This window comes from Drosophila grimshawi, unplaced genomic scaffold (genome assembly GCF_018153295.1).
Source record: "Drosophila grimshawi isolate 15287-2541.00 unplaced genomic scaffold, ASM1815329v1 contig_1006, whole genome shotgun sequence".
Lineage (NCBI taxonomy): Eukaryota > Metazoa > Arthropoda > Insecta > Diptera > Drosophilidae > Drosophila > Drosophila grimshawi.
Genome location: NW_025062489.1, coordinates 1,435,001 through 1,454,578, shown reverse-complemented (window position 1 = coordinate 1,454,578; position 19,578 = coordinate 1,435,001). Strand labels below are relative to the sequence as shown.

Sequence of the window (19,578 nt, the reverse complement as noted above, 5' to 3'; positions counted from 1 at the left end):
AATAATATCAGATGTTGCTGCTCATCAGATATGGAAAATTTAAAGGAGTTGTGAAGGATGCATTTGTTGTTCTTCTTTTTTTCTTTGCTTCTTCTACAACACCTTATAGTCTGCAATTATTATTATTTTCATTGAAAAATATGATTATATAGATCATTGCCCTCAAGTTTCGCAAGGCCTAGGTCTGGCCACCACACCCCCCGCCTCTTGCTTCACCCATTGCAGGTGCATTGCAATTTAAGACAGGTGGACAAGGCTGGTCGTCGTGTGTTTTTTTTGTGCTCTTCGATTTCGCTTATGCGTGTTGACTGTTTATGATACATTATCCTAAACAGAGCAATGATTACGACTCTGATTTACTGAGATGTGGTAGTTGTTGCACAATTGACATAAGTAACTTAATTTGTACTTCTTTTGATAAGTTAAGTTCAACTATCAATATGAAAGATGATAGCTTATTTGTGTGTTTGCAAAATATTTCTGAAAGAAAACAGAAGATATCTTTATCAAAAGCAAAAGTTTGTTTCATTAACAAATGAAAAAATATTTGCGACTCCATGTGTGATCTTGATCAGCACCACTAGTCGAGTAAAACTTCCTCAATTTTAAGTCTGTCTTGATGCGACTTGGAATTTGCTCGTCTTTGTGCTGCAAGCACTACATTTGACGTAGTCACAATATCATATAGTTGTCATAGGATCGATCTATCGGTAAGTGAAGTCTTGTACGAACAACATTTTTCCTTTCCGCGATATCCCGAGAAAACTCAATAATTAAGAGTTTTGTTATGCTCCCAAAGTTATAAACAGGACTGTGACTACTGTAAAGCTTCCATGTGTAAAATCGATCGGATTTTCAAATTTGAAATACAATTTCGATGACAGCAAGTGGATGGATATGTAATCTTTAAAGCGTTAATCTTAAATGTGTAATCGAATTTGCAATTGGCCAGCTGTGTTCCGGCTTGTAGTGCAGAGGCTGTTCTCGCCTCCTCTTTGGTACTTCGTTAAGTGATTGAGTTTTGAGTTGTGTGAGTTATGCAGATCATCCAAACGCCTATCGCATAAACGTGCTGTGGAGCGATATCGGCTGCTTTCTTGGGCCGATGGCCGCTGACGTTTGCGCTGCGGCTGCTGCAGAACAATTTGCGTGAGAAAAACACTTTGCACGCACACACACGCACACACGCGCACACATACACAGACTGCCACACCCACACAAAGCAGAGCGAGATGCGCTGGATTCGCTCAATAGCATCGTTGTCGTCGCTGCTGTTTGTTGCCTTAGTCTGCGTACCCATGCCCATTTCATTTCTTGGCCAGTTCCGAACCCGTCCGCAGTTTCAGTCGTCGCCGTCGCCGTCGCAGTCGCTGCCACAGCAGTCGTCGTCGCTGACGGCGCTGCCGCTGGCGATCTTCAGTAACGCGCACGCCGGTGAACGCTTCGCACTTGCCCCACAATCGCTGCAATCGGAGTCAGTCGATTTTTCCAGTGTGCGTTCTCAATCATTTTGTCGTAGTTCTTTTTTGTTTTGTGTTTTATTTTGTGTGCTGTGCCACAGAAGAATAGTTGTACAAAAGGAAAAAGAGCAAAAAGAAGAAAAGAAGAAAAGAGATTTCTGGCCCCACGGTGCGTGCAGTGTTGTTAAATACCAAACAGAGGCGGTAATAAAGCCCAACAGCAAATTATGTGAAAAGTGTCGCCAATGACGTGGCACTCACCCCATCCAAATCTCCCAGCCCCCACTCCTCTTCCCCCTTTCCGCCTGTGTGCACGTTGTCGTCTTTAGCTTCCACACAGCTTCGCTGTCGTGTGGAATTCAGTATGTTGTTGCTGTTGTTGTTGTTGTTGCTGTTGTTGTCGTTGTCGCTGTGGAATATGTGAAAAATGTGTACGACAAATGTTGCCGCCTCCAACCCGCAGTCGCCACCGTACACCGAGCGCGTCCCTCGCACTGTGAAAAAAAAAACAAACAAAATATGAAAGATAAAAAGAGAGAAGAAAGAAAATTGTTTCGTTTCGTTTCATTTCTTTTGTCATATGAATTTGAATATAAATAAATATATATCTAGAGACGTCTGTCTATACGTCTGCTCCATAAATATACTTAACACCGCGCACGCCCTCCCTCACAAAAAAAGAAGAAAAAAGAAAAGAAGCAGAAGCAGACTCAACAACCGCAACAGCAATAACAATATTACGTATACGTAACATATTAAATGTATTTATGTACAGCTCAGTCTATGCGTGTATGTGTCTGTGTGTGTGTGTGTGTGTGTGTATGTATATGGGTGTGTATGTATTTGTTAGTCGTGAACAGCTTAAATTTGTATCTGTATATATGTATGTATGTATGTATATCTGTATGTGTGTACCACATTCGCCAGTCAAGTCAAGTAAATAACTATTTATTTAGCCCCTGTAAATACTAAGGATCATCATGTACATACATATAGATTGCCATCAAGAGTTAACCAAGTGGAACGAAGTGTTTTTGGAGTAAGTTAATGGATCGCCTGCATGGCCCACATCACGACGACGCACGGCAGCTTAAGCCAAGCGCCAAGGTAAGCGTCAAGCACATCCGCCACGCCTTTTCAGCCTCATAGCCGAGTCCCCCGTTTTGGTCTGCTTCTTGCTGCTGCTTCCTCTTCTTTTATAGCAACTGCTGCTTCTGCTGCTTCTCCTTCATATTCCTATTCTTCTTCAGCTGCCGCCATTTAGTGTACTAAAATTTTTATAAAATTTTATTATTTTCTAAATATTTACTTAGAATCGCCAAATTCCACATTTACGATCAGCCCCAGTGCCCCAAAGATCATTGATTTCCATTTTCTCGTATAGTTTTCATTTCATTTCATTTCACATTTCACATTTCTTATATTGCATACCTAATCTTGTGTCATTTACAAATTCCGAAAGAAATTTAGCATCTCTGCCTAGTCAACAAATAAACCGTGAGTTTAACTGCATCTTTCACGCTCAATCCTCGCAATATTTAACTGCTCTTTTGGCTGATGGTTCACACGTCATGAGAGTCGATTATTCAACATAAAGGCGATCTTCGGAAATATTCCAAAACCAATAAAAAATAAATAAATAAAAATTAAAAGTAAAACTATAAAAAAAACAATAACACTAACAATTAAAAACAAGTGAGAACGTTGCCATGCGGTTAAGTCAGCTGAGGAATACTCATACACCAGTGTAACATGAGCTGATAACTGGTGGCAAACCACTTTTTGTGGCATGCTTCGGCAGTGGGTGGGGTCCCTCGTGGGCAGGACCAGGACATTTTTTAACGCCCTTTGATTGATATAATAATTGCATGAGGTATATGGTTTTACCGATTTCCAATTATTGATTTTACTGATTTCTTAGCTTTTCAGTAACAGACAGACAGACAGAATGACGGACATTTCACAAAACCCATATACTCTTATACCTTCGGTATCAGAGTATAACAAGGTGTAATTGTTTAGCGTGTCAGCAGCATAAGCGAATAAAATAAGACTGGAGGGAGGTTCAGTTAAGCAGGGATTATGTGATCTTAAGAGTAGATGCTGAGCGGCAGGGTTTCATGGGATTGGGTTGGGTTAGGCAGGCTTTGCTTGGAGCGCGTCAGCATATGGAACGATGAATAGCTGTCAAGTCAATTGAATGGTTCGTCACAATGAAATTACTGGAGAGCTGTCGAGAAAATTAAATCGATCTTTAGATATTGTTATTATTGTGTTTTTCGAAACATAAATTTGCCTTCTGAGAAATTCATAGCTCGTTTTGTGCTATTTTCACACCCACTCGGCAACAATGCGGTTGGCAACACAACAATTCAGAACCAACCCCTGAAACTGTTTATGCCTTGTCCATTAAACTTAGTAAAAGTAATATGTAAGATGCTGGTTGAAGTATATCCGTCCCATAGACTATATCTATTCTTGATCAGCTGTCGGTTTAGTTCACTTAGCCATCTTCGTCTATTTGTCAGATCACAGACCTAGAAACTTTGTTTGGAATATAAGTTATTTAATCCTATCGACAACTTCTCCTGCACATTAAAATCGATTACCGATTACAATGATTTTAAAAATGTACAAATATAGCTTTTTAATTGGGCATGAATATACTTTGAACATTGACTCATGCTTGGTAAAGATTTGGGGTCAGGGTATGTCCTAGTCGAGCAACCTCCACTAGAATAATCCTACTTATTATTTCTAACACTTGTCATTCTCTTGTGTCGATTGTCACACTTTCAAACTGACCTTCCCAGCTAAGGAGCACAGACCCAAAATGATAACCAATGAACTGTGTGGTTGTGTATGGTTGGTGGTGCACCGAATGTGTGTGTGTTTCTATGCTTTACAGTTATGCTTTTGCGCCTGTCATCATCGATTTGCCGCTTGCAGCCAATTAACGCTGCACATATGTATGCATGCATGGGCCTTACCTCAAGGGGTGTATGTCAGGGGTGTGTGTGAGTGTTGGGGAGTGTTGGGGAGTGGTGACATATTGCGGGCAATTATTAAGCGGCGGACAGTGGCCAAGTGGCGTTTGGCCTTGAGCGCGACTTAAAAAGCGCCAACCACTGCGCGTTCTTGATGTGTTCAGTGTGTTCTGTGAGAGACAAACAACCATCTCTTCCCCAGCCACAGCCCCTAACCACCACCTTTGGGGGCCGACTTTGAAGCTCATTTCGCATAGTTTTCTTGAACGCAGCTATAGAGATTATGAAAGACGCCCTTTGGTCAGCTGTTGCTCATATTTTCATGACTACTTGCTCTGTTCTATTTCTATTTGTCCCTCACTCTCTTTTCTTTCTTTCTCTCTCTCTCTCTCTCTCACTCTCTCTCTCTCTCTCTCTCACTCTCTCTCTCTCTCTCTCTCTCTTTGTCGCTCTCTTTGTCTCTCTCTGTGTCTCTCTCGCCCTTTATCACTGAGCATTTCCGGTAGTGGCCAAAGCCAAGGTTCTTCAAGCAACCCTCGCAGGCCAGAAAATTGAATTAGAAAGCAAACAGAAAGAACGGCTGCCGGTTGTAAGCCGAATATGATATACCCTATTAAGCAACAGCCAGCTACTCATATTTAAAATTATAAATACAAATGAAAACCGTAGTTTGATAATAGTTAATTAGATCATTGTGACAGACCTAACTAATGATTTCAGATCAGTTGTCTTGAAAAACAAAAACTCCCGACAAAAATGATGACCAAGATCAGAACTTTATATATAGATCAAGACTGTGTAGACTTAAGTTAATGTGCCTTCAAATTTAATTTGCAGTGTTTTACAGCCAGTCAATAACGAAAAAGATAGTTCAACCAAGATAGTTCAAGCCAAACATTTCATGACAATCCCTCTGCGAGAAGGGTATACAAATTGGCGTCGATTGCTGGTGAAGACATGGGCTGCTGTCCCCTCGTTCTCCACACCCACCCTCTAAGCAAACGTAGGCGACTGTTCTGCTCTGCTGTGCTTCTGCGGCACTTTAAATTCACCCGCGCGCCCGTTCACATCGGGGTGCTCTAAATACTTGTTGTTCTTATTATCACTGTGGTTCTAGTTGTAATTGTGGTGCGGGGTGAATAAATAAAACTGCAAAGCTGGTGTCGGGAATAATGCACGCGGCGCCCAATGTGCGTTCGCCCGCCGAGATGCGTCACAAAAAGAAAAGGTAGCTAGGCAATGCAAATGGAAATTGCAGAACCAATTCCATAAGCAACACTTAAAGGATGAAAAAAATGTTTAAAAAACCAGAAATTTGCATTGCGAAAGTTGGTTGAAAACTAGACACTTCGCTGGTTGTCTAAATTCCAATGCTTTTAATTTTTCTTCTTTTTTTTGGAGTTGAGTTGAGTATTGTTTAAAATTATTAAAGTGCGACCAATCCGTCAAATCCAACAGGCAGAAGCAGTTTGTCATGCAGGATAACTTTAAAATGATGTAACTATGTATATCAATAAATTACTTAAGAAAACATAACTTCAGTAAAGCGCTGTTCAGATTGACCTTAGATCTGACTTCTTATTCCTATTTAACAAAAAGCATTTCACACAAAACAAATGTTTTCTACTTTACGGTGACTACCTAGTTTTCCAATTCTTATCTTATTTGATTGTCTCATCTAATAGGATTTCTTTTTAAGAGTATCTTGAAAGCTTAGCAAGCGTATAAAGTACCCATCGTTACGCTCCCAATACGTTTTAACATCTATCTGATGTCTGTTAATTAACCCACAATATCCCAAGCAATAGCTAATCTACACATTTTTCTATCACTACTCTGAGGGCAGAAGTTTGAAGAATATTCAACTTCAATATTAGCAGATGTGTTTCAGCATCAATCAATATCAATTAATTTGTACAGTGTAAAGAGCTGTAAAAGCAATTCGCTTTTGTTTGAAAAGTAATCGATGTTGTCAATCGAGCCTTAATAACTATATTTGCCTCAGAAACATGCAATTATAACTTCAACAGTCAGAACAACGCTTTACAGAATGTACCCAATGCTTGAGAATTAAGTTGGCAACCATAGCTATAACAATAGCTGTAACTGTAACTGTAACTGTAGCTGTAACTGTAATTGTAATTGTAATTGTGCTAGCTGTTGTTTAAGCTGGATGTAGGGAGTACACATTATTTGACGACTCGAAAATCAAAGTCGATGTCGCTGCCGGAAATGTCGGGTGGCACGAAAGAATTTCATCAACTGGCAGCTACAAAAAGGTGCAAGGGGGCGGAGAGGAAAGGGGGTGGTGGATTGGTAGCTAGGAATCTCAGACTGGCCACAAATCAAAAACTATCACAATTACGAGCACAACTGTTTGTCCAGGCCAGCCAAAAGTTTTTCTCTGCGTCTTTGTTTTGGTTGCGCTTAACGAACAAATTTTTAATTGATTTGCTTGTGCTTTCTTTGTTCGCTCGCCTTCACCGTGGCCATGACCAGCTAGCCGACAAACCGACCGACTGAGCGACCGCCCCAACCGCCCGCCCGCTCCATTGTACTGTTTTATGGAGCGCACACTTACTCATACACACGCACACACACACACACACACATACACACACACACACACACACACAGGAGGGCTGACTAAAAGACGCCATCAATTTGGTTATTTTTAGCACGAAAATCGTTTTGCCATTGTGTGCGCCTTATGGCAAGAGTACCATAAAAAGGGGATGGGGCCAAGGGAGGAGGGGAGAGGGGTGTAAGTGGGCGAAAGGGTAATCAGAGTAGAGAAGTGGGTGGTGGTGGAGGTACGGGCGGGGATAGGATATGTTGCTATGCTAAATGCAAAGCGTCATCCAGAGCTGCACTTTGGAAGTCCATGTTGATGGGGCAGCTTCTCCGCGATGAGTATAAGACGTTGGTTGGTGGGAGGTGAGGGGGTTAAAGGGGCTGGTCCATTCCAGTTGTGCGGGTGGGCTCAAGAGAATTTATTTGTTTGTTTGGTTGACATTCGCTATAGGCTACCTACCGATTTCATTTTGTCCCACTTGCTGTTGTGTGGCAACGCTGACAAACCGAAAAAAAAATTTGATCAATATTTTTGCTGACTCTCTCGCTATCTCTGTCTCTCTCTCTCTGTTTGACTTCCTCTCGCTCTCGCACTTTGAGTGGAGTAAGTGTGAGCCCCTCAGCGTATATTACACGTGCCGTGACTGCTGGCAGGCTGCTTATTAGCCATGAAGGTTGCCTCACATGCAAAATGAACACACAACACGGCAGCAAATAACAAAACCAAAAAGAAGAAAAAGTCTGTACTATGACACTGGCAATTTGCATGGCCGACTCAAACACGAAGACAAAACACACACAAACATACATATACATTTTGCATTTCTGCGTTAGGATCCAAACACGTTTTCTCTGTTCTCTGTTCTCTGTCTCAATCTCTGTCTCAATCTCTGTCTCTGTCTCTATCTCTATCTCTACCTTCGTTGTTGTCTCACTCTCACTGTTAGTCTCCCTCCCCATTTTACTCACTCTGTGCTGCCGGCTCACGTTGCGAATGCGTCATATAAGTTCGTCAGATTGCGCATGCGACACGTTGTTCTTGCAAAGCGCAACGAATATTCGACCTCCATTTAAGTGAAAATTGCGTGAGGGCACCGCCAAGGTCTATATACATATATGCATGTGTACTTGCTGAATAAAAAAAATAGCCAAATCATAAAAATCGGATTTTATTAAAGTCTTTTTTTACATAGCTGTAAAAGTTTACAAATCACCATTACATAAAGAAAATGTTATAATCGGTAATTGGCTGAAGCTGATATTCATTAATGATTTGGTCGTCAACAATGCAAATGTAATTCAAATTTTGTGAATGGCAATATTTTGATAAGGTCTAAATCATCCAATCGGCAATTATGTAACAAAGAATGTGACTATAATGGACATGTATGAAAACTTTAATAACACGATCTTAAATGGATTTGTATAAGTATAAAGGTAATCCATCTAAGCTTGTGAAATGTGGATGTTAAACATTGAAACAGAAATAGTGTAGTAACAGGGATCGAATAACTTTTAATAAATATATAGATACTTTATACATCCAAAGGATGTCTACTTTCTCAATGCTTCATATACACTATTATACCCGATTTAAGCAGTGGATGTGTCCAGGGTATAACTGTTATGCATAATATTCTATAAGCATTTTCATAAGCATTTAACATGATGCTAAAAAAAAGAGAATAGTTAATAAGCCAGGAGCATATTTTTTAATGTTATCCCAAACTGATTTGTAAAGGGGTTAAAGTGCCATGTGGCGTTTTTCATTGTCAACAACAGATGCAGCAGCAGTCGCCATGCGAGTTGTTGAAAATGTTGCAGATGTTGTTGATCTGACATGCCACAGCAGCAGCAGCAGCAGCAGTTGTAGTTGAACAAGTGACAGCTTTATGGAAGTAGCAGCTGCCGCACTAGCACATAAACACACAAACACACTCATACTATTAATCGTCACATGGTAAAAACTGTTACGAAATAAAAAAAAAAAACAAAATAATAAAAATAAGGAGAGAAAAAGAGCAACTGCTGTGACGAGGACCGAGGACAATGACTGTGGTGGGAGGGGGTGCTGGGTAGAAGAGGAGATCTGTGTTGGGAACAGTGGCACGATTCGCCAAATCCGAATTGAAATGTTGCCGCCTCGGCTGGCAGGTCAACAACAACAGCTGCAACAACAATAACAACAACAGCAGCAGCAGCAGCAGCACAAACAAACTAGCAACAACACTAATACATTAGTTACAGTTACAGTTTTGTCAGAGTTCACGAGTTGCCAGCCGATGAGCAGCCGAGTTGAGTTAAAGTCGAGTGTGTGTGTGTACGTGTGTATGTGTGTGTGTGTGTGTGTATGTGTCTGTGTGCGTGTGTGTGTGTGTGTGTGTGTGCTGCTGCCATCGCTACTGCAGCGCGGCATTTAGTTAAGTTAGCCATGAAGTGAACTCAACTGAACCGAAAGACTCCCGAAATTTAGCCCGAACACGACAACTACTACAACTATACAAATATGTGTTTGTGTGTGTTTGTGTGTTTGTGTGTGTTGGTGTGTATGTGTGCTTCAAGTGGTTTGTCTGCTGCTTTTGGCTTAGATTTCTGGCCAATTGTTTGGCATTTTTTGAAGAAGTCGCAACGCTGGCAGACAGCGCGAGTCTGGCCCCAGTCTCAGGACTCGACTTCCAGTTTGAGTTAGCCAACTCATCGGCCCAGTTAACACAGCGCAACTACTTCGTGCGTGTGCGTGTTTATGTCTCTCTCTCACTCGCTCGCTCTTTCACACGGTGTATGTGTATGTGTATGTGTATGTGTCTGTGTGCGTGTGTTTAACTTCGTTGGTGCTGCTGCTACGGCCGCTGCGGCGGCGACTGTTGGCACTGTGGCATTGTCAACAACGCGCCACAGAGTTCATACAATTGTGGCACGCGGCGCATTAAGCACGTGGCTCTGACTGATAACAGTGTTGGCCAACAGTAGTTGACCAGGCACAAAAAAGAGGAACACAGCAGTGCAGTGCAGTTCAGTTCAGTCCAGTTCAATTCAGTTTAGTTCACTTGATTTTTGTGGCGCGCGATCCGCGTTGGGTACATTTTTTTGCTACTTTTTTTTTGCTATGCATTTCTAAGCATATGTGTATGTGTGTGTGTATGTGAGTGTATGTGAGTGTGTGTGTGTGTGTGTGTGTGTATGTGTGAGTAAGAGTGTGCGTGTGTGTTAAAGTATTTACTGCCTTACCAATGCAAATCAAACACAAACACTGTGATAAACAAGTGGTCTACCACCAAACCAACCCAATACACATTTTTTTTTGGCTTTGTTCAAATGTGCTTTAGTGCTAAGTGCAGTGAAAGATGCATGGAAACTCATGTGTTTCGCAGTTAAGCTTCCAAAAATAAAAAATACAAATAAAAATAATACGCAATTGAAAAGCTTCACTTGCATAATAATTAATAACTTAGAGATTCGAATAATAGTAAAAACTATTTTAAAACCAATTTTCAACGTGCACCGAATCAAATAAAACTATTAAAAATTAATATAAATCTTACTTTTAAATGTAATAAACAAACAATCATAATAAATGTAATAAAATCAAACTAATAACAATCACAAAAATATATAACACTTAAAACCAATCCACACAAATAAACTTTGGCAAATTAATAACCAACTAAATTAATAAGAACATTTTAAAATCAATTTATAAACACCATTTTAATCGATAAATTTAAAAACTTAAAACTATAATCTTAACAAATCAATCAACATTGAATTTATAATAAGCTTAAAAGCATAAATAACAACTTTAAAAAAGTAGCTGAGCTTATAAGCATTTTTGAGACAGTAACCAGAAAAATTAATATAAAATTTAGCTTTAAATAAATTTTTGAGAGAAACTTATACACTGTGAGAAAAGTCTCATTATATCAATACTGCGCATCAATTGGTTTCAACTAGCAACAATTGCAACTCAACCATGAGTGCAACGAATGGAAATGGCAATCACGACAGCAACAGCAATGGAAATGATCGTGCACAGCAGCAACAGCCGCGACCACCAGCAGTAGCAGCTACAACAACAGCAGAGCTAGCAACAGCGACTCCCACCAATATCAGCAGTCGTGTTGATATTGCACACACAACAACAATAACAACGACAATAACAGCACCGCCACGTCCCGCCACAGCGCCAGCGCGCAGCGGTAATAGCAACAATAACAATAATTGCCTACCATTGAGCAACAGCAACAGCAACAGCAACAATAACAACAACAGCAATAGCAACAGCAAAAACCACAGTCATCAGCCCAGCAACAACAACAATGAGAACAACATCAGCAGCAGCAGCGGTCTTATCGTCAGCGGCATTGCAGCCACACAGACGAGCAGCAGCAGCAGCAACAATAATACAACAGCAACAATAGACACAAGCAGCGGTAACAGCAACAACAACAACAACAACAGCAGCAACAACAATCACATTTATGTAAATCCGCACAGCTATGATAGCAGCTCTGGCACCACTGGCAGCGGCAACATTAGCGGCTCAACGGCTATCATGTTGCCACTGCCGATGACATTGCAACTGCAACTGCCCGACAGCAATCCGTGCAGCAGCAGTGGCAATGGATTGAGCCTGGGCGCGATCAGTCGACCTGGGACATCGACAACACTCAGCACACTGAATACATATCTGTTTCCGTGTGGTGCCGACTCTGCTGGCACCATCGGCGGTGGCACCTTCAACGGCAGCACCAGCTGTGACCTCGACAGCAACTTTAGCCAAATGGTTGCCGGCGCCAGCGAGCCGGGCAGCTCAACGTCCCACAGTCCGTGTCCGGTGACGTTTTCGGGTGGTGCAGCTGGTGGTGGGCCCTTGGGACTCGCTGTCAATTTCGGTGGCTTCATCAACAAGCGACGCATACGCAAGCTGTTTGGCGTCGGTGGTGCTACCAATGCTGGTGATGGCTTCGCCCCATATGGTGCTGCACTGCGGCGTCGCAGCTCGCAGCTGGTGCAGTTCCACAAGAAGAAGCAACAGCAGCAGCTTGAGCAAATGGAGCAGCAGCAGCGCATTGCGACTGTTGCGTCGGCGAACGCTGCGTTTTTGGAGCGCAAGGAGCAGCAGCAGCAACAGCTGCAGCTGCAGCACCAACAATTGCAGCTGCTTCAACAACCTCAATTGCTGCTCCTGCAGCAGCAGCAGCTGCTGCAACAGACGGAACCGAAGAAGAAGAAGAAACCAGGACCGCCGGCACAGGTGCGACAACAAGCATCGCGCCAAATGGACGATCCGATGATGAATCGGCCTCGCAAGAACACACCTGCCATCAGCAAGAAGAAGGACAAGGATAAAGATAAGGACAAGGACAAATTCAATTTCAAGGACTATGGATATGAGAAGTACCCAAAATAGACAAAAATAAAAAATGCACAGCTCTAAACACGAATTTAGTTAGAAACCACCCGCCAATTCTCCAGCTGTTTTTTTTTATTACATATCTTTACATATGTATAATTATATATATATATATATATATATATATATATATATATATATATTATTTTTAAGTTTTCAGTTCCTTTCTGTTCATGTTTCGCTCTTCCTTTGCAAATTGCTCCGATTTCTTTGTTTTTTTTCCTTTTAGCAACAACTTGAATAAATGATTTTGAGAAAGCATATTGAAGTTTGCGGTTTTTCTTTGCTTTTTCCTCCTACCCGCTACACCCATCCCCATTGCGATTTCAGCTTTAGCTTCCGCCTCTGCTCAAACATTCAACACAATAATGGAACATCTTCATCACATAAAAATATATATATATTTTTAGCTTTGCACAGCTTTAACGTAGAGTTTGGAGCCTGCTTTATTGATACTCTGCATAGCCTGCTCACCACTATGTTTCACATGGGGCATATTAAAGATGACTCCATATAAAGTAAGCCCCTACAAGCTGCATCAGCAGCAATCGAAAGTGCTCTCAACTATAACAAATGAGGCGCAAAATTTGGTATGTAGGTGTCTTAATATGCCTGCTTTATTAAATTTTCTTGCATATTATGGATACTCTACGCTTATACAAAAAAAAATTAATAATATAAAATATACATCGATACAAAAAAATCGACTATCTTGGGTGTGCCAAATATGGTATTTTTTGTTTTGTTTTATATATTTACAAAGCCGAAGAGGCTTTATGATATTGTAGTCAGACTTTCGCAATTAGTATAAACAAAATGTTTTGCATGTTGGAACTCATTATTCTTTCGTCGATCGTCTCTACGGCAGCTTAATTATAGAGTCATCCGATCCGACCGACTACAACACAAGCGCTGTCAAAATAGATTTAAGACTGATGGCAAGGCTATATCGAGTCAGCCAGTTATGCTGATCAAGATCAAGCTATCAAACTGATAAGCAAACAACGTTTCTATTATCCTTAATCATTAAAAAGTTGTCTTCTGTGCCTTAAATGCTTAAGCTTAGATATTTTTGTAAGGTATTTTCTGCTTTGAGCACTTTAAATGAAGTTGTTTTCGGTTTTTAACATGGCGTATGCGTAATGCCAGTGACTGTCTAGTGCGAAGAGCAAAAGAGACAAGTTCAAAATGCCAAGTCCAAGTCATTGCCCTGTCGCGTTGAGACAACGACTCCGAATAAGGCAGTCATTTCCGACTATTGCCCAGCCAGTATTCTTCCTCTTTTTCATCTTCTGCTGATTTTGCCTTTTTAGCAAATAATTTTATAGCCGGCGCCGTTTCTGTCGTTGTCGCCATAATCGCAGCCAAAAATCGCACAAATATCAATGCTCGCTGCCAGAGTAGGAAGCACAAACAAAAAAAAAGGAGAAAACTACAAAAACGAATGTGCGGAGTCATCTCTGCGACTAACTGGAGCCGGCATAACTCAACAACATACACACACACACACACACACACACACACACTGAACAGTGCCTGACGCTGATGGGAAATGCCTCATTACGCATACGCCGCGTTGCATAAGACGTATTATTAAAATTAATGTGTATATATATGTTTGTGTGTATGTCTGTGTGTGTATGTGTGTGTGTGTGTGTGTCAGAACGTGTGCTTGTACGAACGTGTGTGTCTATGTATGTGTTCCATATAAATTCAAGGTCAAATTAAAATGCCTGCAGAGCACAGGTGCAAAATATCCCTTGAGTAAAAAACTGAAATGCATTGTTATTTTCAGTTATCAACTGAGTCCATTTAGTGATTATTTTATTTTAATTCAGATAACTTCTACCGTAGCTAATTGTGCATATCAAGAGAAATGAAAATAAGTTATTGTGACAGGCTCACAACTTCCTAGAAATACTTTTCGCAATTCTGGTCTCATTTTCGATTCATTGATTAATTCAATTGTATACATTGAGCACTTTTTTTTATATTATGCAACTCATAATTGGAAATGTGTACGGTAATCTCCTGTACAGTGACATTTTGCAAATGTTTCGGGCATTATGCTCCATCTCAATCTTGTTAGATATGAGGATCCTACAACATGGTTAAAAAGCAAATATTTTCATCAGGAATTTAATAATTTGTTACTTAACAAATAATCTATATCGAATTTTACTGTTTATTATTTTTATTTTTGATATACTAATGCTGTATACTATAATTTCAATAACAAATCTCCTTTCAAATCTGGCCTCGGCTTGTAAAGTTTTCTTACTCATCCTACATTTTTCTCTCTTTCTTTCTTTCATTCCTACAATTTTCATTCACTTACAGAATTCGATTTTCTCATTAAATCGAATAATTTGCAGCAGTCAGGATTTTTTGGTCTCAGCCAGAATGTGTGCCTTTTTCTTGGGCCATTTTTCTGCGCTTTTCATCGCATTCCTTTTTTTAATACTCGCACTATGTAGATTATTTTGATTCGTATTTATGTAATACAACAGCGCGAAATTGCAGAAATAAGTAAAATAAAAATAAAAAAATGAGTAAAAAGCAAAAGAAAAATGTTGCGAGAAAATTGCTCTAATGTGCCTTGCGTGTGTGTGTGTTGTATGTGTGTGTGTGTGTGTGTGTGTGTGTATGTTTGTTCTGTGGCGCGTGTGTTGTTTGCCCTTTGCATTGATGCCATTCTTATTGTTATTATTATTGTTATTGTTGTTGTTGTTTGCGCGCTTTTTAGCTGCTTCCGTTGCTGCCATTTCATTTGGCCAACCAAATTTATGTCAATGCCACAGCAACAACAACAACGGCAAAAACAGCCGGCACCTAACAATAACTTAAATAATATAACGTGTGTGCGTGTGTCTCTCTGTGTGTGAATATGTTTGTGTGTAGACATGCAAAACAAAGTCAAAACTCCGAACAGAGTTTCGCGCCTGGAAAACATTACTCTGCAGTTTCAGTTAATTGGCAACGGCAACACAGGCTTCCACACCCCCACCACACAGCAACCATAACAACAGCAACCACAAGGAAAACATGCGCCGCGACTTGTAGCCGCCATTTGAATTGCCCGGCAACTCGCAAACCGCCCACAGCGACCTCGCCCAATTGTTGTACACTGTGGAAGGCAATCGGCAGTGCTGTGTGGGTTATGTGTTATGTGAAGAGGGGGTGTGGAGTGGAGAGGACGGGGTTTTGCGAGGGAGTGGGGTACTGCCACTGTGGGGTAACATGGGCCAAGTGCCCTTGATTTGTGTGCACGGCATGTGGCGGCGTGTTGACTATTTGCATTGCATGTCAACGGCGCAGCGTATGCGTGTGTGTTTGTGTGTGTGCGTGTGTGTGTGTGTGTATGTGTATATGTCCAATAATTTCGTAACATGGCCTTTGTGGCGATCTTTGTGGTGCGATAAGCGAAAGCAATGCTAAAGAAAAATACACAAGCAAAGCAGCTGAAGTTGCAACTTATGAACTAATACATACCCTCTAAAAAGTTCTTTCATTATATGATATTCAATTATTTTAGTTCCTTTTAACATTGAAATGTGGAGACTGTCAATACTTCAATTTCATAAGTCAAAAATATTTCCTGTTTCGCGACAAAAAGTGTTTAGACTATCTTATGCAAAGCCGTTCTGCAGGGTCTACAACATTTCGACGCCCAGTCACAATTTTATTGTGCACTTTGTAGCTGTAGCTAATTGCAAATGGGGAGTGTAGGTCAGGAAGTTTGGGGAGGGGGAGGTGAAGGGGGCAGGTTGGATTTGGTAACGAGGGCAAGGAGACTGGACTGCAAGAGTCCTTTGACGAGGTCAGGGGATGTGGGCGTGTCTAATGCAAGTATAAGTGCCCCAAACTTGGCAGCTGATTTGTATTTTTCAACGCGTCGTACAAAGTATTTTTATCAATAACACAGTGCTACAAAAATGTTCATCGATATCCCCGATTTTTGGTACCGTGAATTGAGACTGCAATTGCAGCGTATTTTATGGTCATACTTGAAAAAAACATTCATGCTTACATTTTTAAATTATTACTTATTAAAATGGATGCCACTCTTAATAAGTGGACCCCATACTTAATTAATATATTCACATCGATTTGTTATGTACTCCATATATGGATGAGCGCTGGCACTTTTTTGTCCAGTGTAGACTTGCATCACTATGCAACGAATATAAACCTATAAATTTGTAATTTATCAGCTGTTTTGTTCAAATACTCTGGCAAATTGGCCAGTCACGACCTTTGCCAAAAGAAAAAAACAAGCAAAATGAGAAAAGAAAACACAATAAACAAAATTGTAACTTTCTGCATACGTATAGAGAAAGACTCCACAATTTGGCCGTATGTGACAACCTTGATTCATTCAGAAAACTAGCAGCTGTTTTGGTTTGGAACGGCCATAAATGTAACCAATATTCACGAATATTCATGAATATTGCACGACTTCTTTGCGCAGCGCTCAAAAGTATGCTATGAAATTTGTGCCAGGCAAGCAGGCAGGCAGGCGATGCATGCATTGATGTGTATGTGTGAGTGTACTAGTATGTGTGCATTTGTGTTTGTTGTAATTTCAGTTCAAGTGCCGCCAATTAGCCGACGCTGTTAACGAACCAAACAACCCCTTTGGCCCAACACTAACTTGGCCTTGAACTCGCCCCGGCAAAATTGAACACGAAACAGCGAATGAAAGTAAAAGTTGCACGTTGTTGTTGTTGTTGTTGTTTGTGACTGCCTGCCACATGCGCTGCACTGCATGAATAATGTGAATGGTGCACATGTGTGATTGTATGCGTGTGTGTGTGTGTGTTAGTGTTGTCCGCATGCTGCATGCCTCGGACGAAGGTCGGGACTGCGACGACGCCACTGCAGCGCTCCCATTAGCGCTGAATCGTGCTACCTGCCCCCAATGAACTTGTTCTGCTGTACTGCTGTTCTGCTGCTCTGACGTCATGGCCACGTCTAGCAACAGCCTTAAAGACTTTTGCACTCACCTGTGTGCCGCCACCTTAGCCAGCTTTGTCTTATGGCTGCTACTGCTGCTGCTGCTGCGGCGACTATTTTGCATTTATTTATTATTGGCCGCTGCGACAAAGTTGCCAAAGTTGCTGCCCCAAAGTTGTTGCCAGTTACCAGTAGCCAGTTGCGAACTGCCAGTTGGCGGCTGCCAGTTGGCGGCTGCCTTACACCAAACCGAATTTCGATGTCAATTTCATTTCTTGCGATATTTATAGTATGTCATAAATTACAGCAATTAAATTATATTAAATACCATGAAGTGTTTTTAAGTTATTTAACTCAAATCTTCGTTTTATGCTTTAGATGAAGTAAAAACATGTTAATGAAATTAATTTTTTTTTATCTCGTACAATTGTGATTGCCCTCTTTCTTTGCCCTAGTTCTTCTCTCTTTTATCACCTATTCCTTTTCTCTCTTTCTCTCTGTCCTTTCCTCTCCATCGTTGTCTCTGTATTTCTCCCTCTCACTCTCACTCTTTCTCTCTCTATCTCCGTCTCTCTCTCTCTATTTATCTGCCTATCTTTCAAAACTCACGAACATTTTTTAAAATACGAAAGCTGAGTTAAGAAAATCTAGATTCGATTCTCCAGCTCCATTTTTAAGCAATTTGAAAAAATTAAAGCTATGCACAAGATAATTTCTTATTAATTTTTTGAAAATATTTCAAAATTGTTACAGTGTATCCGGCAGTTGCCAGTGGCTTCCCGTGGCGATGACATCGTGTGGCATGACGACGTCAGCAGCGATTTAGCTGCTGCCCGCCTGACTGTCTGTCGTTCATCTTCTTTTATTGCCTTACGCTGACTTTCAGCTGTTTTGTCATTTGGCTGCTGTTGCCGCCGCCTCTGTTGCTGTTGCTGTTGCTGCTGTTGTCATTTATTGGCCGTCATCAACTTTTCGACTCGCATCACGCGACCAACTCTTAACTTGACTGCTGACTGTCTTTTACATAAACAGTTTCACACACTCATATATTCACCCTGTGTCATATTATTCAGTAAACTGCTGCTAAGCCAACAACATCAGCAGCTACATCAAGAGCAACAAGATTAGCAGCAACTTTTTAGTTACTTGTCATTTATGATGAGCTACTCTCTCTCTCTCTCTCTCTCTCTCTCCCTCTCTTTCTCTCTTCCCCGTCCCCTACTCTATTCTTTGGGGTTTCTCTGTCCCTCTTTCTAGCAATTACTCTCTCTATATCTCTCTTACTCTTTCTCTATGAAATTCTATTGTTGTTTTTAAGCCAAAGTTCTAAATGAGATTATTTTTACTTGCCAGCGAAAAAAACTAGCAGATACCCTGTAACTGCTCCAGCTACATAATCGATTTTGGATTTACGGAGGATATCACTCTTTAGAAATCGTATGTGCATACATGAGAATATCTGTATACCTACCCATCATTATCTTCTTTATGAAGTTCAATTGATTATTTTGAAGTTTGCATTTGCTTGAATGGCCAATAAATAATATATATTCTATTCATATTTGTACAATTGTGGGCAAATTGTATATACCCAGTTGGAAAGACTATAAGACGGGAAAAATTACAAAAAAAAAGTTTAAGAAAAGAGCCAACAAATTGAAGCCAAATGCCAACAAGCAAACAATAAGCGCACTGACTAAAGGGCGTGCAACAACAATGGCAACAACAACTACAGCAGCAGCAGCAGCAGCAATATAAGCAACAACAGCAACAGCTCTTGGGCTGTATAAATAATATTTTTGTTGAGGCGCCTTGTATGACAAAGTGTCCGCTTAAATGTGCGCGACACAGACACACATACACATCCACATACACATACACATACACATAGACACATAAACAAATAGCACATAGACCTATTGCGCACTCAAGTGGCTGCATTTATTGCTGCTGTTGCTGTTGTTGCTGTTGCTGCTGTTGCTGTTGCTGCTTTTGCTGCTGCTGTCGCAGTTCAAACGCCAAAAAGGGCAGCTGTCGTCGCTGCTGCAGCGCTGCGTTTTGTAATGCCTTTTTGTGTTGTTGTTGTTGTTGCTGTTGCTGCCACACTGTTGTTGTTGCTGCCTGCGGCCGACGCCTTTCGTCAATTGATGAGCGCCGGGGCCAAAGTTGAGCGGCGGCTGTGCAACTT

At 40.9% G+C, this 19,578-nt stretch overlaps 1 protein-coding gene across 4 annotated transcripts in view; it reads left to right on the top strand.

Moving 5' to 3' along the window:
* LOC6565442 (potassium voltage-gated channel protein Shaker) overlaps positions 1-19,578 on the top strand; it is a 123,808-nt gene that overhangs the window by 27,766 nt on the left and 76,464 nt on the right. Inside the window, exons 1-2 of one of the 4 annotated variants that reach the window (XM_043216291.1) lie at positions 2,436-2,567; positions 10,973-12,418. The exons of 2 other annotated variants lie outside the window; for them this stretch is intronic. In XM_043216291.1, coding sequence (XP_043072226.1) covers positions 2,521-2,567; positions 10,973-12,418 — 1,493 coding nt within the window. In that variant the 5' untranslated portion in view covers positions 2,436-2,520. Of the gene's footprint in view, positions 1-2,435; positions 2,568-10,972; positions 12,419-19,578 lie in introns of those variants that run through there. One more of the 4 variants, XM_032738532.2, reaches the window with a different exon arrangement.